General features: G+C 36.8%; 4 protein-coding genes across 5 annotated transcripts; 1 reads left to right on the top strand and 3 right to left on the bottom strand.

Moving 5' to 3' along the window:
* Positions 1 to 1,841: 1,841 nt before the first annotated feature.
* LOC109009112 (phosphatidylinositol 3,4,5-trisphosphate 3-phosphatase and protein-tyrosine-phosphatase PTEN2A-like) lies at positions 1,842 to 8,979 on the bottom strand. The gene is made up of 13 exons (XM_018989480.2): positions 8,794 to 8,979; positions 7,379 to 7,808; positions 7,069 to 7,170; positions 6,918 to 6,974; positions 6,669 to 6,734; positions 4,532 to 4,708; positions 4,329 to 4,415; positions 4,170 to 4,234; positions 4,011 to 4,087; positions 3,549 to 3,595; positions 3,292 to 3,422; positions 2,724 to 2,793; positions 1,842 to 2,595 (listed from the first exon to the last, which is right to left on the bottom strand). Exons 2-13 carry the CDS (start codon positions 7,805 to 7,807, stop codon positions 2,059 to 2,061), a joined length of 1,845 nt encoding a protein of 614 aa, XP_018845025.1. The 5' UTR covers position 7,808; positions 8,794 to 8,979; the 3' UTR covers positions 1,842 to 2,058.
* Positions 8,980 to 10,403: 1,424 nt separating this feature from the next.
* On the top strand, positions 10,404 to 13,208 carry LOC109009111 (protein RER1A-like). Its single transcript, XM_018989479.2, has 4 exons — positions 10,404 to 10,842; positions 12,227 to 12,407; positions 12,525 to 12,590; positions 12,667 to 13,208. Exons 1-3 carry the CDS (start codon positions 10,484 to 10,486, stop codon positions 12,579 to 12,581), a joined length of 597 nt encoding a protein of 198 aa, XP_018845024.1. The 5' UTR covers positions 10,404 to 10,483; the 3' UTR covers positions 12,582 to 12,590; positions 12,667 to 13,208.
* A 569-nt stretch (positions 13,209 to 13,777) lies between these two features.
* On the bottom strand, positions 13,778 to 15,701 carry LOC109009109 (UPF0481 protein At3g47200). The gene has a single exon (XM_018989477.2). The coding sequence runs from the start codon at positions 15,539 to 15,541 to the stop codon at positions 13,958 to 13,960; it is 1,584 nt and encodes a 527-aa protein (XP_018845022.1). The 5' UTR covers positions 15,542 to 15,701; the 3' UTR covers positions 13,778 to 13,957.
* Positions 15,702 to 20,528: 4,827 nt separating this feature from the next.
* On the bottom strand, positions 20,529 to 22,914 carry LOC109009110 (cysteine proteinase COT44-like). 2 transcript variants are annotated; one of them, XM_035692158.1, is made up of 5 exons: positions 21,986 to 22,914; positions 21,494 to 21,729; positions 21,243 to 21,383; positions 20,722 to 21,044; positions 20,529 to 20,671 (listed from the first exon to the last, which is right to left on the bottom strand). In XM_035692158.1, exons 1-4 carry the CDS (start codon positions 22,461 to 22,463, stop codon positions 20,760 to 20,762), a joined length of 1,140 nt encoding a protein of 379 aa, XP_035548051.1. In that variant the 5' UTR covers positions 22,464 to 22,914; the 3' UTR covers positions 20,529 to 20,671; positions 20,722 to 20,759. The 2 variants fall into 2 exon arrangements, with proteins under 2 accessions (XP_035548051.1, XP_018845023.1); XM_018989478.2 differs by having other exon boundaries at positions 20,529 to 21,044; positions 21,986 to 22,913.
* Positions 22,915 to 23,513: the final 599 nt, after the last annotated feature.

Here is a 23,513-nt window from a genome sequence, read left to right on the forward strand (position 1 = left end):
CCCTTGCCATTCTACCAATTGCTCAATAGTTGAAAATATGTTTCGACGATAATATTAATTTGCTGCAACATAGTGCAAATTCCCAGGCCATCAAACAATTCCTTAATCTCAACCATGATGTCAAAGCCGCAACCATAATAGGCCATAAACCACCCAATAGATCCCCTTTAGAATCTCGAACACCACCTCTACCACTACATTCACCACAATTCCCCAAACTGCACTTATCAATATTTAACTTGACAAAATCTAATGGTGGGAAAGACCATTGTAGAGTCATAATTTTTTGTGCTTTTAAACCCAAGACAGGAAGTCCTAATCTATGAAAGATAGCCTCATCAGTTATGCTTAACTTTTTGCAAGCAGACACTTTCACCATATGTTGAGACAACATGCTTTTAATCCTAAAGAGAACCACATTAGTAGGTTCTGCCTTTCCTTCCATTCGAGTTTTGCATCTTCGAATCCATATACACCAACTTATAATTGATGGTATTAACCCCATTACAATACTGACAACTTTGGCCTTGTGAAACCAAACTAACACCAACTGTTGCCAACTTCTAATTCTATCCAGTTTCAGACCTGATAGCCCTGCAAAATACCCCACATTTCAATTGCTAAATCACTCAACCATAAAACACGATTAAGTGTTTCTACATTTGGACTTTCACAACAATTGTATTTAGAGGCCATAGCAATATTTACTACTATTGAGAGATGAGCTGATCTCAACTCATCTTACTATTATTTACAAACCATCTCAACTCATCTCATTTCTTCTCTGAATTTAAACGGGACCTAAATCTCCGTCTATTAGAATAAAAAAGGCAAGTTTTTCTGGAAGCATTTCATGTTGGGAAATGAAATGCTGTCCAGACACTTTATGGGAAGTGCCATGTGCCATGTGCCATACCCATTTTGCCCAATCCACTTTCAGATGGTGGACCAGGTAGACTTGGTCGAGAAACTAACCTGAGATCGAGGCTGTCCAGACAGGGTGATCCTTTTTATTCCTCATTCATAGATTCATGTTCATCAATTGATCGGCTAAACCTTCACCAATAAGCCTTTTAATCTGTTGGGAATTCCAACCATGTTGACCGCATACTTCTTTCACTGGTAGCCCAGTTTGAGTAACATGTTCTACTCTATCTGCTAATATATCTAGACGTGACTACTTATCAAACCAAAAGTAGATATTGTCCTGCTTAACAATCCAGCATATGCCTCTTAAGTTCTTCCGGTTAAAGCGATCTGATGGCATGGCTCTCCAAAGAGCAGAGTCCTTCCATGAGGCCTGAATAAGAAAAGGATGAGACTGGTTTAAATATTTATCCTTGAAAAATGTTGCCCACTTTATGCATATATGCACTTTATTCATTGCCTTGCGAAGTTGTAACAAGGTGGGAATGATTTTCTCCGGTAGCCATTTAAGAAAGCAACAAGGAGACAAGTATTCTACGGGCAGGTTTGGGGCCAAAACCAAAACATAAAATTCTCATCTCATCATTACACCTTTTTCAAATCTCCATACAAAATATAATAAACAATTCAACTTTTTCAAATCCCAATACACATTTTTCAAATCCCAAAATAATAATAATACCAAAACTTAATATTTTAAACTTCAAAACAAAATACAAAATTCTCATCTCACCCCCCAAACCTACACATCTTGCTATGCATCATAATCCACATGCAAGAGTCACATCAAGCATAGAAAACTGTGTGGTGGCAAAGAAAAGGTACGTACTTTTTTTTACACTATTCTTTCAACTTACTATACTACCTGCCTGGCATCCCTATTTTTGTTGGTTTTTTGCAATTTGAGAACTAGATTTTGTATTACTAGTGAAAGTAGATGTTTATTCATGGTAATGTAGCGAAGTCATATTACAAGGCATTGGGAATTAAAATTGAAAACAGAACGGTAGGGAATTTGATAAATATCCCTTGCCCCGACATTCATCAACTCCACGTTGTTACTTGAATAAATTGTTCATGTACAAGTGCTTTTGACAAAGTTACAGCCAGCGGCGAAGCTCAATACATGCTTCAATCACTTTCAAAATCTTCTTCATCCCCAAAACTGAATACTGAAGCATCAGCAGCAATAGCTTTGATATCACTTGCCCCTGCTGAGTCCATGTTAGGGGTCTTAAGGCCGGAGCCAGGTTTCCCAGTTCCATCACTATTTGTTGCTGTGGAAGCAGTACTTTGTGTGGGTTCCTCGCTGCTCCTGAGGGAGAGCTGATCGGTTCTACGTGCCATATTACCGATATTCTCTGCAGTGGCATTGGATGCATGACCAGTTGCAGCAGATCTAGCTCCAGAAGCAGCATGATTTTGCCTGCTCTTTGCAGTACTAGTCTCCTCTCCCTCGCTATCTGAGAACACATCATCGTTGTCTTCACTCCCAGAGACCTTACTTCTGTTGGAATTAGCTATAATCCCAGCATTTGAAGCAGGAGGATATTCTGAGCTACCATCAGATTGCTTGCTGACAGAATCTGCTTTCGACCTACTCAGTGAAGAACCATCGTAGTCTATCATAACAACTTCAACCTGGAACCCCGGAGAAGGCAATTTTCTCTGGAAAGCATAGCCAACGGCTCATTAATAGACCGCTGACAATGGGAAAGTGAAAGAGAAGAGAGAAAACTGTACCTTATTACTAACAGAATAAAGTAAAAGCAAAATCAGAAAAGAATGTCATTTACCTTATCGAAACCATCAAGATCAGAGGTGTTCAGCATTTTTCTGTTTTCTGTCATTGTTGTATTTAACCAACTGAAACAAAAATCCCCAAAAATTAAGTAAACGAAAAAACACATTTTTTATAGGTATATCCCTATAGAAAAAGAGTTCATGCTATTTCCACATCTTAGCAGAAAACAAAAAAGAAAGAAAAAACTAAACATTTGGATTTGAAACGTTTTATTTAAAAAATGATGTTCTTAAAATCATCAATGAAAAATTTTAGTAAGGCATTTCTTCTATTTGTTGGTTTTTTCTGATGATCTTCAAACCAAATGATCGAAGGTCAGATCAAAGGTCTCATCCTGTAAGGATACACCTTTTATTGCACAGATGGCATGCTGGCACAGGAAGACCTACGTTTCAAACTGTTAAGGAGAGAGATTCCTAAGGTTAGGGAAACTTCAATTGTTTGGCCAGAACGAAAACACAGCCCACAGGGGCCAGGGAGTGGGAAACAGATGAAATCGAGTTTATATGCATACCAAACTGGTAACAACGATTGTGAAAGGAAGGTGGTAATATACAGACCAATAGAAATCTCCTTGGTGGTCATGAAAATGAATTTTGAAGTCTCCCACCAACTCAGTCAGACCAGGCTCTCCTGGTAGAGCGAAGACAACAATCCCTTTCTTTGATGCACCGATCCAGAAATCTTCTGGCTGCAAAAATGAATTGGTGGGCTCATATTAGAAATTTGATTGATTATTTAGCATGTGATCCTAAAAGATTGAACTTAAAAAAAAAAAAAATCCATTAGAGGGAGACCAGATTAAATAAACATTCACCATTAGATCCTTTGTTTTTGGATGCTTTCTTGATGAGAACAGAATTCCTGTGGATTAAGGAAAAGTACCATGTCAAAAAGAAAAAAAGAATGCAAGTGAGATGAAAACAATGAAAATGCAAAAAGGTCCCTTTCTCTGCGAATGGCAACAGATAAAAGATAGAAAGTGAGATGAAAACAACGGAAATAAGATTCACTAAATTGAAGGCACTTCTAAAGACCTATCCCTATTTTCATGTACTTTTAACTCCTAAAACGATTTGACAGTTATAAAAGGTCCATGTTCTCTGCAAACAACCAAAGATCATAACTTTACTCAGTTTGAGAAATGAAACTTGACGATACACATACAACATAGAGTCTCTATCATATTTTTATATATGATACATTCTTTTATCAAGTATCTTTAGATATAACTAATATTGCAAGGATGAGTACAATGAGCCATAGCTAAGAAACATACCATTGTGATTGGAGATGGTAATGGAGGGTCTAACCCAATAAGGACACTTGTGTAGCCGAAATCCCCTTAGCATGCACCTATATAATTTTTAATTTCAGTAACCTTTTGAAGATAAAAAGAAAAAAATTAAGCATCATGGGAGAAAAATTGGGAGGATACCTACGCGCAGGCTGAATTTCACCATTGAAGTATGTTAAGACACGCTCAAAATATTTGACATACCTCTGGGAAAATCAGAAAAAAACTAAATTATTAGAAAGATGTAAAGAAGATCAACCCTTGAAAAGATAACAGCATTCTCTAAAACAATGGACTGACAATCTGACTTGGGAGAACCAGACCCTTCCCATCAATGCATCTTTTCTGGTTGTAGTAATCAATGGCCTCCTCGGCTGTTGGGAAGAACTGCAGAGAGATATCAAAACAAAATAATAATAGTAAAAAAAGCAATGAGATACAGGACAACTGTTTCCATGATACAAAACTGAAAACATTTAATGTGGCTGACTATAAGATCTAACCTTAAGGAACAAGAGAAGGCTACAAATCATCAATCCAGTCCTCGCCATACCAGCTTTACAGTGAACAACCACAACATTCTGAATGTCTTCCTTCAACCATGAATATGCACTTTGACAAAATGATTTTATGAGGTGGATAGGAGGACAATTATGGTCATCAAATGGGAAGCTTGCCACCTGGAAAACCTCCAGACAAATCAGAACTTGAGGAAGCTTACATGCCTAAATAATTCATGGACAACATTACAGCCTCAATAACCTAAATCTGTCTATTTATAGCACATTCTTAATTGGTTAACAACAACTAAAGGTAGACAGAAGTGTCATTTATATTTCTTCTTCTTCTTCTTCTTCTTCTGTGTTTAAATCCCCGTGAAATTTAGGCCTCGTTTGTATTCGTAACCCATCTCAATCCACCTCAACTCATCTCATATCATCTCATCATTACATTTTTATCAAATTCCCACACAAAATATAATAAATAATTCAACTTTTTCAAATTTCAAAATAACTTTCCCAAATTTCCACACAAAATATAATAAATAATTCAACTTTTATTCTACTATTCACAAACCATCTCAACCTATCTCAACTCATCTCTGAATCCAAACGACTCCTTAATGTTTTCTATAAACATTTATTACTAGTGGTCAAGCAATATAATGAGCACATTTTTGCCTGGTTTGGATAGAGAGATGTTTCCATCTCATCTCATCTCATCTCAATATCCAAACACCACAAACACAAACATTTTTTCAATTTTAAATCTTCAATTTTTTCATTTAATCATTACCTAATTATTCTAATTTTTCCAAACTTCCAAACAAAATATAAAAACCAATTTAACTTTTTTAAATCCCAAAACAAAAATAATATTAAAAAATTATGTTCTAACAATTTTTTTTTTTTATAATTAATAAGAGTTTTATTACCAAGAATAGACATAGCCCAAGTACACAGGAGGTATACAAGAGGAAATACCTACATACAGAAGCTAAAAAGACAGTAACAAACTAAAATAACTCCAGCATATCTTCACCATTCAATACAATAGCCTTAGCCCATAAACATAAAGTTTTGAGAAAAAATTCCCTAATTTCTTCCAACGACTATTCTTTGTCTTCAAAACAACTCCCATTCATTTCTAGCCATAAACACCACATCAAGCACAAATGAATTATTTTCCAAATGATTTTAACTTTATAATATTTTTATTCAACTTTTTTCTCTCTCCTTTCCCAAAACTCCATAAAATATTTTAACTCAAACCATTTCGGCAGGTTTGGGGGGTGGGATGAGACACAAAATTCTCATCTCATCTCATCTCATCATTACACCTTTTTCAAATTCTCTTATAAAATATAATAAACAATTCAATTTCAAATCCAAATTCACCTTTTTCAAATCCTAAAACAATAATAATATTAAAACACAATATTTTAAACTCTCAAACAAAACACAAAATTCTCATCTCACCCCCCATACATCTCAACTCAAATATCTCACTACTATTCACAAACCATCTCAACTCATCTCATCTCAACTCACTATCCAAACCAAGCATAATGTTTTCTGTTGTTTGTACTTTGTATGCTCAGAATGTATCTAGACAGTCAACACCACCAAGTGGAAACTAACTCTACTTTCACGTTCATTTCAGGTATCCTGAGTACGAATCTTATCTTACATTAATACAGATACCTTCAACTTTGATAACTAATACAATGAAAGAAATTGAGAGTTAAATGAAATCCTTTTACTTTTAATCTTGAATGTACTGAACACTAATAGTGGGAGCAAATGAACTATAATGCCTACAATATTTTTCTACCTTTAATCAATAAACAAAATAGAATTTGTAGTTCACATGTTGCACGAGGACCAGGATATAATCTTAAAAACTATTCATTGCAAAGAGTATATAATCAACCATTAATATTGAGAACAAAGAAAAAAAGTCAAGGTCCGATATCTGCACAATAGACACGATAATGCAGACTTCAAATTCTAATGATATAAATTGAGCATTTGACCTTAGTATTTTGTTTAGGCTCTGACATTGACGTTGAACATAACGATAATATTTTTGTACAAACATGATGGTAATACCAAAATGCAATATAGATTAAGGCTGTACCTTCCCCTCAAATAGTGATGCATCATACAACCTCTCTGAACAAAGATTGTAGACTTTGTATTTTCCCTGCATGTGAATGGAGGAATTTTGATAACACAAATTTGGAAGCCAGAAATAGGCAAATCATATTTGAAGTTCCAAATTTTATGGTTACTAACGGTGAACCTTTTTCCTAGATACAATAACTAGATACCCAGCCATTGCATATAGTTGGAAATTTCCAACCTCAAAAACTAAACCATGTTTTACCTTGTGGTGTGTTTCAAAAAACTTAATCACTTCTTCCATATGATTCCGATAGAATCCCTGCACAATATTTTTTTCAGTTAATTTTTTGTCCCAACAATACAGATGAACTTGCCTAATTTAACATCAAATACAAAGCACATAAGTATTTTACCTCAAAATATCCAAAAATCCCAGAGCTTATATCACCAGCTGGGAATCCCATAGCAATCATATTCTCAGTGATATATGCCATGTCCAAATCAAAACCTCCCTCCTGTCAATCAGGTATAGAATCTCTTTATATCAGTGACATTTTTGGTCCAAACATATTTTGTGAAAAAGAAGGAGTATTACAAAGATAGTATAGGATAATTGAGTTAAAGTTACCTGAGCAATAGAAGATATTCACGACCAAGTTATCACATCATTTAGCACTATAAATGAAAAAGAAAATCAACATAGGTAATAGAATGGTGAGCTACCATGTATCTTCGTTTGTTTTGAGAGACAATATGACGTGCTTTGACCTGCATAGCCTTCACTGCGCTCCGAGATGAGTCAACCAACCCTTTTGTGAATGATTCAAGAACGCCAGATTGGGCAGTTTCTGTCACTCCTTCACTATTCTCGGCTGGTATGTTTGCCACTGGACTGATCCGCAATCCTAACCCACTAGTGAAACGTGCAAATGTTGATGTCCCAGCATTTCCATTTTGAGAGTCCTCTTGTGCCGCCCCGGAGGATTGTGGAAATTTCAGACTTCTAGTCCAAGATGATATCCCAGAAGAAGATGAAATAGATGGTGTTTGATGTGCATTACTATCTTGCAGAGAGACAGCAGCAGCAGAATGTTCAACATCAGAGGCTGTAGCCAGAGGTTGAGATGATGAGTCAGCAGATTCCGGATCCATTCTGAAACCGAAGGCCATAATTAAATCAATCCACAAGAGGCTCAACCATGGAGCTTGTAAACTTAATAAAAACAAACTGGGATTCGTTAGTTGATAAAACTTGAGAGGAAAAGAAAAGATTAACCAGCTACTAGCAATTTAGATGAAAGATAAAATTATAGATTTCAAATATATCATTGTGCACAAGCCAAGCTCAACTATGGTTGTAATTTGTAAATGAGCCAAGCTGCCATGCAGTTTATCCTCAACGGCTTCCACGAAAATTTTGCATGGGCAAGCATGTACTAAAGCTAATGTATGCGACAAACAAAAGTTGGCAAGAAAAGAAATTTTAGCAGTTTTTCTCAAGGAATGGGCACTTTGTAGATACATACCTATCATGTAACATTTATATTATTCCCCTGTACTTGGGCCATGCCTATTATTCTCACAATTAATTTTCTTATTTACCGATGAAAAAATGTACCATTTATATTACATAATATTTACTTGCCAAAAATAAATAAATAGCACAATGAACTACTAAGCATCAAACTACTTAAGGAATCAATCTTTAATCCTTTAAACCAAACACAATGGCAGGAATAATGAGTAAGCAATTTAATGAAAAGGACCATATATTCTGTGGACTGTTTCCCGTTTGAGAAAAAGATTAATTGTACCTCACATTTAAAGGTGCATGCATACACGCCAAACCAATTTAATCGGCGAATTGACCAATTAAGTGTACAAATATGTCATCTTTTCAAATCCTCCAACCAAAACCCACAAATTCAATTGAAGCTTATCGTTTCAATCTCATTTGGCCAAATAAATAGATTTACAAAACGAAACAATGAGATCTGGCAGGGAAAGAAAAAAAAGATTCAAAATGTGATCAGAAAATCCACTCAATTGCATTACGAATCTACGAGTATATGCGGATAGTGAAACGCGTTCGTAAACGTAAACGACCATACTGAGCAATGGGGTTTGAGATCATTTACCAGACAAAATGCAGGCGTGCTCGGGTTGACGGAGGATCTGAGAGTGGGTTGAAGAGGTACAGCGGCGATTTCTTAGAGTGTGAAGCCTTTGGTAGAGACGGAAATGAGAATAAGCGAGTAGCAACAATTGCAGGCGGTGGCCGTGGTAACGAGCAATCCTATACAATCTTCCAATCTTCGCATACTATAATTTTTTAAAATTTTTAAATTTTTTTTAATTTAATTTAATTTTTTTATTCATTATTTATATATTTAATATTTAATAAAAATTTTAAAAAATATAATGTATAAAAATTATATGAATAATAAGAAATTATGTAAATTTTTTCCGTGGTAATAGCTGTGAGTCGCCGCGTTAAATGGTTTTGACCATTTATAAGCCATTTAAACATTCGAAAAATTGGTCTATAAAAAAAAAAATTAAAAAAATGGAACTATTATTTCATTGGGATATATCAACCTTAGTAGTTTTGAAAAAAAAAATATATATTTATTATATGATAATTTTGTATACACTTAAACACTTTGCTTATTCTATCTTTAATTTCATATTTTAATTTCCTATAAAAAAATATATATATTTATATATATATATAAACAAATTATAACCATTTTAAAAGAAATATTCAAAAGATTATTGTTTGAAAAAAAAATTACATCTTAGAACACTATGAAATTCATATGTTCTTGTAATTCATAGCATTTTCTAATGTAAGAAATTATATCATTACTCCATTTTTATTCTTAATATTCAAGAAGAGAAATCCCCATTAGTATCCCTAAAGATAATTGTTATATCTTTTTTACGTTGGTATTTACCAGTTCTTTCTAAATACATATATGAAAGAAAGTAAGGATAGATATAGTTTTGATTACAAAAAATCAAACTATCTCATTTTATATCATTTTATATAATCATTACAATTTTTCTAACTTCCACATAAAATATAATAAATAATTTAAAATAAAAATAATATTTTAATAATATTTTATTCAATTTTTAACAAAATATTTCATTTCATCTTATCTGAACTATATAACTAAACGAGACATTAGGATCTATAAATTTATTTCTTACACACCCAACATATTGCTGATGTGAAAATTTTATACATTAATTATACTAAAAAATGATTGGTATTTTAATTTTTTAAAATTATAGTAGGTTCCACTATAAATAGTGTAATGAACACACCAATTTATGCATAGCAAAACTCATATATATATATATATATATATCAGATACTGCTGAAGCTTGAATTAAAGAATGTGTTTGGATTGAATGTATTTTTGAAAACTTTTTAAATTTATGGAAAAATAAATTATGAGATTTTTGAAGTTTTTATTTATCTCAACCGTTGTCCTAGCCTCTTCTTGTTATTATTATTATTTTTTTAAGAAATAATATCAACTTACTTGCTTAATAAAAGTCAAACACCACCGGACCACCGGTCATTCATTTCATCTTTAGAGGTACCGGGTACGTAATAAAGTGATCCACCCGGATAATCCGATCCGGCCCAAGCTGGCACGTACAGAGCTCAAGTCTTGCGGCAAGTGGCCGAAGACGAAGGGTACGGCCCCACACCTTAAAAGGGGCAACAAGAAATTAAAGAAAATATGTCTTAAAAAAACAAAAATAAAAATCGCATCCTACGGCACCAAAAACGACCGCAGTAAGTCCAATCAAATGGAGGGGGCACCGGCCGGCGGCGATGATGTCTCTCCGGCCACGGCTATCTCCCGGTGGAGTTTCAGAGTGTCGCAGCGTTACCAGCATCTGCTCGACAAGTCGACCCCGCACATGCTCAACCGCTGGGTCGCCTTCCTCTTTGTCGCCTCTGTCTACGTCCTCCGCGTTTACCTCATCCAAGGGTTCTACATCGTTTCGTACGGACTCGGAATCTACATTCTTAACCTCCTCATAGGGTTTCTCTCTCCCCAGGTGGACCCCGAGATCCAGGACCTCTCCGAGGGGCCCTCGCTACCGACACGTGGCTCCGATGAATTCCGCCCCTTCGTTCGTCGGCTCCCGGAATTTAAGTTCTGGTGCGTCACCGTTTTCATTGCGCCCCCAATCATTTTGCTTTGACTTGTATCTTTTGATCGGGGCATCTAACCGTGGTTCATAATATTGGTAGCTATGTATATCTATGTGCGGGGATTGGAGTTTGCTTCTTGATTGGTAATTGTAGGTACCGTGCAAAGTTTATGTTGCAAAAGTAGGTTAGTTGGGATATCCAATCATTCCATGAAACTACCAGGGATTAATTAGATTCAGATTCTTTTTGGGTATGATATCTGCAAAGGGGATTGCAAGCAATATTGGATTTATTTTAAAAAAAATAGAAATAGGTTCATTTCAATTTGATTTTATTGATTGCTGTGTGTGGAGAAGACGTTGATAATCAGTGTATGCATTATATTTATTGTGTGCACTTGTTTGTGGTTTTGTTAGTAAGTGGTTCAAAGTGAGAGGTTCGCGTGCATAGCATAAAGACGAACTTGATTAGCAACGGATTCTTCATGCAAAGCAAGGGTGTTTAGTTAGGAATCTAGTTTGTTCTGTTTCCGTTTGTGCTGGATGATCTACAAGAACTACATATGGGTTATCAAAGCTCAAAGGTTGCATATCGAGTGTTTAATCATCCTAGTATGTTAGACCATAAATTAAATTATTAAATTTTCTTCTTCCCATGGGAGTCAAACTCTCATTAATAAATCAGTCTAACCCGTAGATTATTCACGTGTGGAGTTAGGTTTCAAATTTAGAATATCTGCTTTAATTTTTTTGATTGATAAACGAAATTATATTGAGTTTAAAGTAGACAAAGGCACGAGTATACGGGACATATACAAGAGCGTCTCCTATATATGCGAGTTTAGCGATACAAGGAAGTCATGAAAAGATATTCGATTAAAATCAATTACAATCGACCAATGGAGGAAGGTATTGAAAAATAAACTTCTAAGCGCTTCCATTGACCACTCTTGATCTTCAAAGCTTATTGCATTCTTGTCCCTCCAAATACACCACCATAGAGAACATGTATTAATAACATGTTAAATCAACATTTGTGGCAAAAATTGAAGCTGATGAGAAGAAATGTATTTAATCTTTTTATTTATATTCTAACATTAATGAACTTATAGTATTATAGTACACTAGCTTGTTTTTTGTCGGAGGGTTACACACAATGGCCTATAATTCCAATGTTATTCTGCCTCTTTTATTTGTCAGGGTGCTTTTTAGGCAAGCGTTCTTAGGACCAATGCTCCAACTTATGCTCTTAGACCAAAATATATTTTTATGATCATGGAAATATTCATCTATGATGCTGTCATTTTCGTTCTGTATTAGTAAATCACTTAAAAGGGCCTCTATTCTTGATTGTTCTGTGTACTGAAGTTCCCTTGTTTTCCTCCTTGGAAGGTACTCTATCACAAAGGCATTTTGCATTGCTTTTGTGATGACATTTTTCAGCGCATTTGATGTACCTGTGTTCTGGCCAATACTGCTTTTCTACTGGCTGTCACTCTTCATTCTCACCATGAGGCGACAAATAACGCACATGATTAAATACAAATATGTTCCATTCTCACTCGGAAAGCAGGTATCTAAGGACCCATCTTACTTGGAGTTTAGACCAACATGGTTTGTAGGCTTGTGTGTTAATTGGAATTGTGTTGTTGGTTTTAACGATATGTTCATTTTATTTTACTTTTCATAGCGGTATGATGGAAAGAGAGCATCGCCAACTGAAAGCTCAAGCCTTCCTACAGATTGATTGATTCAGGTAGATTGAATTGTATTTGCTTCTTTTACACTGCACACACCCATCTTCCTCAATTTATTCTGCCTTGTTGTGACAGTGGAAACTTTCGGAGAATGTGCTTACAACTAGATTCGGCGCCATGGATGATTGTTCATTTTCCCTTGATTTTTTCCAAGCTTCTGCCTCCTGGAAATCTATTGTTGGGGAGATGAAGTAGTTCATGAAACCTTTTTTCCTTTTTGCTCATGGTATAATTATCCTCATGTATAGAAGGCACATGCTACATTCCCGTTGCTGAGATTTTTAAAATCCAGCGGCATATGTTTCACAGAGCCTTTGCTGTGAGGAATGAGTCTAGCTTCGCAATTGGGTTAATTCAAATTTAGATTAAACTGTACTTTTTTCCCGCATTTACTTGGAACTTCCCTTTGCTATTATGCGACATTTTCAACAGTATAGTTACATAAATTTTCTTAGCTATTGGCTCTTATTCTTAGATCTATTGCGAGGATTATATTGGAGGGCATCTTCTCTGCCTTATTGTTGATGTATGCTGTATTTGTAGTTAATTGGCTTTATGTAAGTTTTGTATTGTGTTTGTAATGCTCATGTGTAAGAAGTCCTTGCATGATTTATTTCTCGTTTCTGGCCTGATGTCATTCCTTTATTATTAACCAAGCCAGTTTTTCACGAGAAATGGTTGAAGTGGGTTAGCCTGTTGGTCATGGCTTTAGTGCGCTCAATCTATATTGGAGTTGGATTAATAACCGAATCGCACGCGTTTGTAAATTTTTGATACTATTGGAATTTCAGCATAGTCTCAATCAATTGTCCGGGATCGACTGTTGCACGTAAAACATTATTTCTTCAAGATCTTTGCTAATTATGTGCCAAGTAGTTTCTGAAATAGATGGCTTTAGAATCCAGCAGTTTTTTGTAGGTTCACCTATGAGGAACGCGAACTGTGAAATTGTTGGAAGTGTGTGAATAGCAGCAGCCAATACATTTTTGGGGTAGGTTTGAGTTACGTAGAAATGAACGTGATTACGTGAAGCCAGCCTTTATCTGTGCATGTTTTAGTCATGCTTTTGATTACATATTCTGGTGTTTTAGCTCGCTCGGTTAAAACAAGCTATTTGGCAACCAAAAGGTATTCTGGAGTTTTAGTCATGCATTGATTATTCACCCTTCAAAATTGCCACAAACGTAGAAGATAGGTGACTGCTTGGTTGAAATTTATTTGGCAACCAAATTTCAATATTGAGACCTCATTAAGTATCTCTGCAAACCGAGACAAACACATTCAAACATCTGGGTATTCATTTTCCGGACTCTGTAAGAAAAAAACTCAAACCAAAGACCAAGCTTCAAGCTTGGACTCACCCGATTCACCTCGGCTTGTAATAGCCATATATTCCGTAGAAACTCTGTCCAAAAGTAAGCAGCAGCAAGACAACAGCAGCAACTACTGATAGAATGGCCCAAGGATTGCTGAAATAATTATGCTTCAAACTTGCACGCCAAGTATTCCACCTATGGTTGTAATACCGATTTACATTCTCGGACAGACTAGAAAGGTAACTGTCATTGATGTCAAAAACCACCTCTTGACAGAGGCGGTTGAAGAGATCGGCAACTTCGGCATCACTGCCAAGCCAGTGCTCGATTATTCCATGGTAATGGAGGTAACTCACATCCTGATGAGAGTCGATCAAGTTGTCCATGAAAACAACATATGAGGTAATGTCATTGCTGCAATCAAGATGACACTGCTCAAAGGCAATCAGGTTGAGAAAAAGCGACTTGGTACCATCGTGGATCAAGAGCCGAGGGATTTGGAGAATTCCATTCTTGAATTTTATGTCCCAGAAGCGATCTGTTCTCCTTTTCGTAAACTTGATTCCAGCCTCCTTGAGTTCTGTAACACAATGTATCAATTGCTGCCTTCGTTTATCTGCAACGCGATTTCCATGAGACCATCTCTTGATCCAAATCCTGGGTTCCGGTTGAGGCCCTGTGCGCAAAAGACTTCGTCGGAAAACATCAAGACAATGAACGCAACCTTGATCTGATAAGGGGTCAAAGGTGGTCGAATGTCCAAGCGATGACTCCAATTTGTTCCTATCACTTTTTGACATTGGCTCGTCTGTGGGCATCAAAGGGTCGAAGAACTGGAGGGTTAGCCGGGCTACTAGTCCTTTCTGGTCTGGGTAGCCTAACTGAATTCCCAGAATCCGATCGAGAATAAAGAGTGGAATCTGATTCTCCAGCATTATCATATCTCTCTGAATTGAATGCATTGAGCCACGCATTGCAAAGATGGGGTCGTTTCGAGGGTACCCCAGTTGCTTGAATCCTTCAGCAGCACCCCGGAAGAGCTCAAGCACAAAGCAACCATCTAGCACCATCATTTCTACGAATTCATTGCTGCTAAGAGAGATCGATCCTTCGTAACAGGTGCGGGCTTTTTCTTCTAGTTTTTTTACAGCATCAAGATAGACTTTAATGTCATGGTTAGTACGCTTGAGGACATGGTGAAGGGCACGCCATTTGTGGCGATCCATTTGGCGTAATCGTCTCTTTCCGTGGTGGTAAGGCCCCAAGGAAACGATCTGGGGAACATAAGCTTTGTCATCGCCTTCTCGTAGGTAGTGAGGGATTCTGTAAATGCAGAGCTTTGCCCATGAGCCTGCAATATCGTCTTGACACGCTTGCTCAAGCTTTTCCTTGATAGATATCACCCATTCCGAATCTGTTGGATTGTCGTCTTCCTCTTCATAATTTTCACCATCATTTGGTCTTACCACGATTTGCAGAGATTCTGATGGTTCCTGCTGTTGTTTCTGCAGCAGCTCCCGAGTTTGTCCTGAAAATCCCGCAGGCGTTGTTGGTACCCCAGATTCTAAAGCTTCTCTGAGTTTGAGGGTGATGAGGTACCAACTCAAGTGCTCCTTGTTGAACACAGCCACCATCTTTTTGGTGGAGAATCCTACTGATCTATTTCTGGGTTTGGCTTGGCTTGGCTTTGCTTTAAGAGATGCCTTCTAGCAACTAAAGCACGATTGAAATGTTTATTATTCCTAAAGAAATAAAGGAGATGACCAGTTTTAATTGGCCTGCCCTCAGTTTATCCCCAACATGGACCCCTTTGTTTTGGAACAGCAATTTCCAGACAACTTTTAGGTGTAGTGTTTTATTCCTACTTTTTCAAAGTTTTACATTCATCCATTCCCCAATGTTCGAGTGTATCTGTTTTATGACCAGATTCTAAGGCAGCAATTGCTCAGAAGGAAGGAAAAACGAAAAATCAAAGTCAAGTTAGTGTGAACTGCCTGAAATGTCACTTCTGAGGCATCAGAAGGAAATGGATAATGTCAATTTAACGAGAGAAACCCATTAATCTCTCCAATACAAGATTAGTTTCGTGTGAAAGCATTGCTAATATGATTCAACAAATAATGTGGGGATTAATGGAAAAATATCAAGTTCCAAAGATAGACAAGCGAAGTGAGTACTACGTAATCTATAATTGTCTTGTGTAAATTTTTCGAACATCATTAAATATTTAATGAAGAGTCCATTTTATATATCTATCTCTATCTATTTTTCAAATGAAACCCTTAAATTTTTTAAATTTAATAAGAGAATTGAGGCAATTTGATTCAATATTGATTCACACGTTCAAGTAGCAACCATTTTTTAAAAGGAGCTTAATGAATGACAACTAAAGGGACAATATTCAACAGATGAGGTGATAATGATTATTAATTATTAATTAAGCATGCTGGCAGGACATGGTTGACAACGAGAAGGATATCACACATTTCTGCACGTGGAATTAAGGTGGGACATAAACATTGCAATAACAAGTAAAAAAGGAAAGAAATCTATGCCTTAACTTACCTCATGATTTAGTATAATTTGAAAATAATATTCCATTTACAATATTCTTTTATCTTACTAGAAGTTTCATGATTTAGTATAATTTGAGAAAATTAAATCAATAAGAAAATACATTTATTTTTAAGTACTTTGTTTATTTTGAAACAATATTAAAAAAAATTAGAAAAAAATCTATCAATTGTTGTGGGACAGGAATATTAAAAAAACAATAATTCTACAGACAACCGCCACGCATCCCCACTGCGGCATCGCGTCCGATGTGGCAAAAATAAAAATGGCAATGTTTCATTTCACTGCAGTAGAAGGGTCTCCTCTGGTCTCCATCCTCTTTTGCCCCACATTTTCTCTTTCTATTTTCTCCATCTTCTTCTTATCCATCCCCAAACCTCTCTTCGTCTTCGACACATTCATCACTCTATCTCACAAAAACAACCACAAACACTGTCGAACCCATGATAGGTCTCTTCTCTTCGTCCTATCCACGAAGCCACAGAGCCACACACGAATCCACTGGTTTCTCTTCGTCGTCACCCTCCTTCGAAGCCCCTTTTTTCTTCTTTTCCACCCAGATCTGAAATTCCCTTCCCACAAAGCCCACCATCTTAGACTATCTTTCATGTCAATCTCGTTTGTTAATGCAAGAATTTTCCAATTCATCAATGGGTTCTCTGCATTTCTCCTATCCAAAACCTCCCAAGCTTCCGAAAGATAAGACCTTGAAGTTGCAGTTTCATCAACAGGCTCTTCTTCCCCATCTTTCTTTCCGCATTTTTGCAACCCCGGAATGAGTGATGCCAAGCTCGAATTCCTATGTTCTTCTAAGAAAACAAAACCCAGATCCATAAACCCTCTTCCTTCTACCACTACTCATGACCTTTTTTTTGGATGATATTTCAAATCTGCAGGTATGATTTCCTCTGGTTATATGACTTTTTTTTTCTGAAAGGATGGTTTGGAGCTTTGACACGAGGAGGACCGAATCTGGAGACAGAGAGCCATCGTCGAAACTTGCTTTGGAGCTCAATTGATCACTCATTGACCTTTTATGGAGAGTGGGGATGCGCAAAAGCTCTAGCCTTTTTTTTTTTTTCCTTGAATTTGATTTTCTGGGATTGCCTAATGAAAACTGGACGAATCCTGTTGATTTGGTTGTTTCTCAAAAATCTCGGCCCCAAATCAGCACAAATCAAAGAGCTTCATGACCTCCTCTGCGTCCATAGATGGATGTCGACTATGAAGCAAAGATGAAGATTTTTGTGGTTGGTTATGCCGTGTGCGGAATTTAGGCTCCATATATATACCTAAGCTTCAGAAAACTTCAACTGGTTCAAACACATTTTGCTTGAACGAAATTTGAATAATGTCTAAAGAACGACAGTGACCAAAGATGCATAACGGTGACGAAAGACGGAATGCTCATATCTCCCTGTCTGGTTTTGCTCTACAGCATCCAACCCAAAGCACAGCTCTTTTCATTCGATTTCTCTCCTTTTTTTTTTATTATTTACTAGATGACGTGGCAAACTAGTGTCGCGGTCGGGACGCAAGCCGATTGTCTGTAGAATTATTGTTAAAAAAAAGTAGTAGTGACATGTAATTGGTCACAGGCTACAGCTAAATTCTACTATGCATGAATGAAACCAAATTAATTCCAATCACCACGTGTTGTCATTAATTGTTCCGGCAATGATAAGAGTGATTTTATGAGCTACAAAAAGTTGTTTTTTTTTAATTATTAAGGAAATATTTTTTAATAATATTGTAATTTTTTAAAAATATTTAAGAGAATTAAAAAAATGCATAAATAAAAACTCGACTTATCGAGACCAATTATCGAAAAAATGTGTCGGAACGCAGCACTACTCAAAGAATACTAGTACCTGAAAGAACCATTGGAAGCACTGATTGAGCATTAGGGCTATATAAGAAATTGAGAAACTGACCTAAATCGACTCAAATCGGCCGCCAGAGCTCAGAATTGGCCAAAATCGATGGAGAACCGATTGGCGTGCGGCAGCAAATAGGAAAAATCGATATCGGCCGCCAGAGCTCAGAATTGGCCAAAATCGATGGAGAACCGATTAGCGTGCTGCACCGACTTACTAAAGAAACAATTTTTTTTTTATCTATTCTGTACTCAAAACAATGTCCTTCTACTTTAAGTTTAAGTAGAACAACGTTGTTTTAAGCATGTAGTTGTGTTTTAAACACAACTAAAACAACGCAGTTTGGTATTACTCTCTCTCTCTCTCTCTCTCTCTCTCCTCTTCAACACTCTCTCTCTCTCTACTCTCTCAGAGGAAGCTCAGTCTGAGAACTAATCGTGAACCGTCAGAGAAATGAAGTAATAGTTTCGGCCGATGTTTCTCCTCCTCGTCGACCGGTTTCGACCGGTTTTCTCCCAAAAATTAACTTTCAGTCGGCGTCGATTTTACCCAAAAACCAAACTAAAGGGATAGGTTTTCACCCCTACTGAGCATACATCTACTTCTCCTACCCTACTGATTTTATTTTCCAGCAAAACCAAAGAAAACTAGGATATCTTAAAAGATCTTATTTGGATTCATAACTCAACTCAACTTATCTCAATTACTCTCATCTCATCTCATCATTATAATTTTCTTAAATTTTTAAATTAAATGCAATAAACAATTTTGTTTTTTCTAAATTTTAAAACAATAATAATATTCTAACAATATTTTATTTAATTTTTAACTTTCATTTCAACTCAACGTCCAAACTTCCCTTATCTAATAAAAAAATGAGAATATATATAACAAAAAATATCATGTCCTTAAATTTAGTTCATATAAATATTAATTTTTAATAAAATGGCATACCATGATAATATATGTCATATGAGTACTACGTATCTATAGTCAGAAACTACTTAATAGTTGCTCATTTATGTGAAGGAGTGATCTGAAGGAAGTTCTAAGAGACGGGGGGGACATCATCTTCTACTGTATGAGACTTAGAGGATTGAAATTCAGAGTTAAAGATTCTTTTGGATCATGGGAGAAAGATAGGTGGCTTCCTAGTTGAGATTTATCACAACCCAATTTTTAACAGTGAGATGTGTTTGTTATGCTATTTTCTTCCTTGAATGTGGGTTTTGGTTTTAGACATATAATCTGTTTGGAGTATTTCAAATATTCCCTTCAATTTGATTTTTACTTCTTTTGAAGTTTCTATTTAATGTGATTTTTTGTTAATCTCACGTTGAAAAGACAAACAAACTTTTAGTGATTTATAAGTTAATGGATTTCACAAAACATAAATTGGAATATAAGGGTAGACACATAATATTAGAGTCACCTAATGCCAAGCACTGACCACGCGCACGACCCATAGACGCATTGATGCTTTAGACGCACTTAGGCGTGCGACGCATCGACACATACACGTACGCATCGTTGTAAGTGACAAAATTATTTTAATTCAAAAGAAATGATGCATTTTTTCATCTTTTTTTACAAATATTATTAACTATCAATAAAAGTTATTTCACACTTTTCTGATAGAAATCGTTTTATTTATATTTAAATGAAACATTGCTACTGCTACATTACATCTGTTCGTTTTAAGATTAATGTTCAGAATTTACAATCTGCACACTATTTAAATAGTATTGTATCCTGAAGATATTATTTTTGTCAGATTCTCTTTTGTAGAACTCAATTCATGAGTGAGAGAGAATATTTGTCTAAGAGAAATTAACAATCATCTCACTGTTTGCTATTTTCAATCTCTGTTGCTCTTCATTTTTCTAACATAATCAATCCATGATGGTATTGTGAATTGGTAGGTGATCACCATTCTCCAAGTCTATTTATATTAACTCTCAAGGTAATAGTTTGATATATATATATATATATATATATTATTCATAATAAAATTAATATCAGTTTTGCAAACGTGATTATTACTTTGTTGTGCAGCCTTCCAGTACAGAACAAGCGATGACCGGAGGAGGCTGGGAGCCGGGGGTTTTGGCCAGAACCAAGTTCTAAATAGACTGGAATATCATCTCCTACTGTAAGCAAACCATCAACATCAGCAGATAATAACAGATGTAACTTCATTTAAACCCCTGGAGAACTCGGAATAATATTGCAAAAACAAATGACATTGAACTACAACAACATCAATTCTTGAGAGTGCACAGTTCGACAGGCTATGTACAGAGATGATCAATGACCAAATTTAAAAAAACAAAAAACAGCATCACCCAATGAATAGCATATGCCACACTCAACCATGAAGAAGAATCAGAAGCATTAGCTTTCAAGCACTGCTGACCATCTTGATAACGCTCTCTGAAGCGCGACTGTAAGGGTTATTTGGGTTTTGGGGAGTAGTCTTAATGGGATAGGAGGCCTCCATTGCAATTCCACACTTGCCAGTAAACGTGCCAACGGCGTTGCGCTCTATCTTGATGTATCCATCCTCACCCCAGTTGGTTCCCCAGGAGTTCCTCACAAGCCAGTACTCCGCCCCATTCTCCGTGCCATATCCAACTGCAACCACTGCATGGTCTAGCTCTGATCCACATTCACCTGTAAATACACCCTGAAATACGATTTGAAGGCAATAAATACCCCATGGTATGAGTGAAATTACACTCGAGCCAATTCAGGAAAAGAACCAAAGATTGACCAAAGCTGTCCTTTGAGAAACATACAAGCCTACCCCTAATGCCAAATCCATCTTTATATAGTCACATCAGGAACCCCAACGAGAAAGAAATAGAACAGCAAGTAAGCTTACCGACTCGTAGAGCTGTAGAGCCCTGCCACTGGCTTCAATTGCAACACTCACAGGCTGATGCGCCACAGCCTTCTTCAACGCATTCTCATCATAGGGTGGGACATCCTCGTACCCATCAATGCTAACTACCTTTGAATTCTTCTGCAATAATCCAATACCAATAAACCCACAAAAATATAAATAACAAAATAAACTTCAACAAAGCACAAAAAAGAAAAACTGAAAATAAATTGAGAGACTTGGATACTGACCCTGGCCGTGTCGCATTTGCTGTTAACGCCTTGGTAAGGATAGTCTGCTTCGGTGTCCATGCCTCCATTGTTGATAATGAACTCGAACGCGTAATCCATGAGACCTCCGTTGCACCCGGCGTTGTATTCTCTGTCACAATCCACAAGTTCTTGTTCTGATAGAGAGATCAATTCGCTGGTGACGATTTGGTTTATGCCTTCCACCGTTGCCACGGTAGAGAACGCCCAGCAACTTCCTGCTCACCATTTACAAACAGAGTAGTTTTATTATTTTTATGGAACAGTTTCATTAAAATACTCGAATTTATTGTCATTTCAACAAACGCATTCCCACAGTTCCTAACGTGAAGTCCAAATATAACACAGTACGCTTTCGGCCACCAAAGAGTCTCAATTCAATGCTTCGACAAGCATTTGCTTCGTTTTCCTTTTAATATTAATTGTCTTAATTGGAAATAAGAAATTAAAGAAAATAACAAATTTTTTGCTTACCGCAACTTCCTTGATCCTTGACAGAATTAACAGCACCTTTCACCCTCCAATCCACGGACGCCGGCAACTTTTCACCGGCTCTAAAAGAGTACCTCTGGCTGGGGTTCTTGGACTTCATGACCCTTCGTTTGGGGTCAGTCCTGGTGCCCAAGTACAAGGCACGGTACTCCTCGCTGGTCAAATCAGCAAAACGATTCAAGCCAACCTTGTAAGTGCGGTTTTGGGAGTTGTGTTCCTCGATGAACCTCAGATTATCCTTAAAAATCTCGAACCTCTTCTCGTTCTCTCCCAGCCCATTGTAAGCTTTCCCATGCCTAGACAGCCATGACATGTACATGTCCTTCAACTCGGCGTCGGTTCGCCTAGTCGGTTGCTCGTGATTTTCGTTGTTGTAGCTGATGATGGACATGTCAGAGGCGGAAGAGGAAACAAAGAAGAGGAAGAGAAGAGTGCTGATGGCTACGGACATGTTTGCCATGGTGGAAGAAAATCGGTTGGGGGCTATTTTTCTGGGAGAACAGGAGAAGAGAACAAAGGAGCGGGTGTTTGATGAAGAATGTAAGGTGGGGTCGAGCTTATATAGAGAACGGATTTACCAACCAGGAAAAAAAATTACACAATTACTCGCAAGAAAAGAAAAGCTGAATTTGTTAAATATCCTGGAATGATTCATGGGTATTGAGAGAGAGAGAGAGAGAGAGAGAGAGAGAGAGAGGGGACCTAACTCCTTGAAACAGGGGCACAGAACTGCGACACCATGTGGCCTCGTGGGTTCTCGTTGGACATTAGAAATACAAGGCGAAGCAGAAGCCCGGCAGTTGCGAGTAGTTACGGAACCTCAATACTGAGGAGTTGGGGAAGTTAAGTGAGAGCCTCCAATTTCAGCAAATGAAATATTGCCACGCTGGACGTCTTTGCTTAGATCAGAGGTAAGGCTTTTTTATGAAACATGGCAGCCAACTTGAACTCCGTGCCACTGATCTTTATGGGCAAAGAACTGAACAAAATTATAAAAAGAAAAAAACGAATGGCTGCCGAAAGCAAAAGAAGACGGTTGCAGTCATAAAGCTCTACGATGACAAAAGCATTAAACACCCTTTTGTCCTCTTGATTAGTTTTTTTTTTATTGGTAGGATAAACCATCGTCCTCTGGATTACAGATTGCTGTGAGTTAAGATTGATTTTCGTAGCGCCATCATCAGGCATCAGACGAGACAGAAGAGTCTTTGGATTCTTTTTAGGCTTCTGAATACTGAATACTGAATACATCTCTCTGGAATCCTCACTCTAGAGATGTCTTAAAGCCAGCCATTCATGTGTTAATATTGTTTGTGTCTCTCCACGACAAGGAAGAGTTGCAAGCTTTCAACCCAAAGACTTTTGTGAATTTGTTTGTTGTTGTTTTCAATCCAAAACAGAGTGTGTCGGATCCTAAGAAATTTCCTTCCCTATCGCTTGGCACAATCAGCCCATAACCTGTTTTGAGTTTTCGATAGGTCATTCTCAATCCTTCTCTCCTCTGAAAGTT

This window comes from Juglans regia, chromosome 7 (assembly GCF_001411555.2).
Source record: "Juglans regia cultivar Chandler chromosome 7, Walnut 2.0, whole genome shotgun sequence".
Classification (NCBI taxonomy): domain Eukaryota; kingdom Viridiplantae; phylum Streptophyta; class Magnoliopsida; order Fagales; family Juglandaceae; genus Juglans; species Juglans regia.

What these genes read in the sequence shown, in the direction of transcription:
- LOC109009110 (XM_035692158.1), bottom strand. Translation starts at nt 22,463, where the DNA reads ATGGCAAACATGTCCGTAGCCATCAGCACTCTTCTCTTCCTCTTCTTT. An exon ending in GCAAATGCGACACGGCCAGG is followed by an intron (nt 21,384 to 21,493) that starts GTCAGTATCCAA and finishes GGATTATTGCAG; the next exon opens with AAGAATTCAAAGGTAGTTAG. An exon ending in CTCTACAGCTCTACGAGTCG is followed by an intron (nt 21,045 to 21,242) that starts GTAAGCTTACTT and finishes ATCGTATTTCAG; the next exon opens with GGTGTATTTACAGGTGAATG.
- LOC109009112 (XM_018989480.2), bottom strand. Translation starts at nt 7,807, where the DNA reads ATGGATCCGGAATCTGCTGACTCATCATCTCAACCTCTGGCTACAGCC. An exon ending in TTTTTGAAACACACCACAAG is followed by an intron (nt 6,735 to 6,917) that starts GTAAAACATGGT and finishes ATTCACATGCAG; the next exon opens with GGAAAATACAAAGTCTACAA. An exon ending in CACCAAGGAGATTTCTATTG is followed by an intron (nt 2,794 to 3,291) that starts GTCTGTATATTA and finishes TTTTTGTTTCAG; the next exon opens with TTGGTTAAATACAACAATGA.
- LOC109009111 (XM_018989479.2), top strand. Translation starts at nt 10,484, where the DNA reads ATGGAGGGGGCACCGGCCGGCGGCGATGATGTCTCTCCGGCCACGGCT. An exon ending in CTCCCGGAATTTAAGTTCTG is followed by an intron (nt 10,843 to 12,226) that starts GTGCGTCACCGT and finishes CCTCCTTGGAAG; the next exon opens with GTACTCTATCACAAAGGCAT. An exon ending in CATTCTCACTCGGAAAGCAG is followed by an intron (nt 12,408 to 12,524) that starts GTATCTAAGGAC and finishes TACTTTTCATAG; the next exon opens with CGGTATGATGGAAAGAGAGC.
- LOC109009109 (XM_018989477.2), bottom strand. Translation starts at nt 15,541, where the DNA reads ATGGTGGCTGTGTTCAACAAGGAGCACTTGAGTTGGTACCTCATCACC.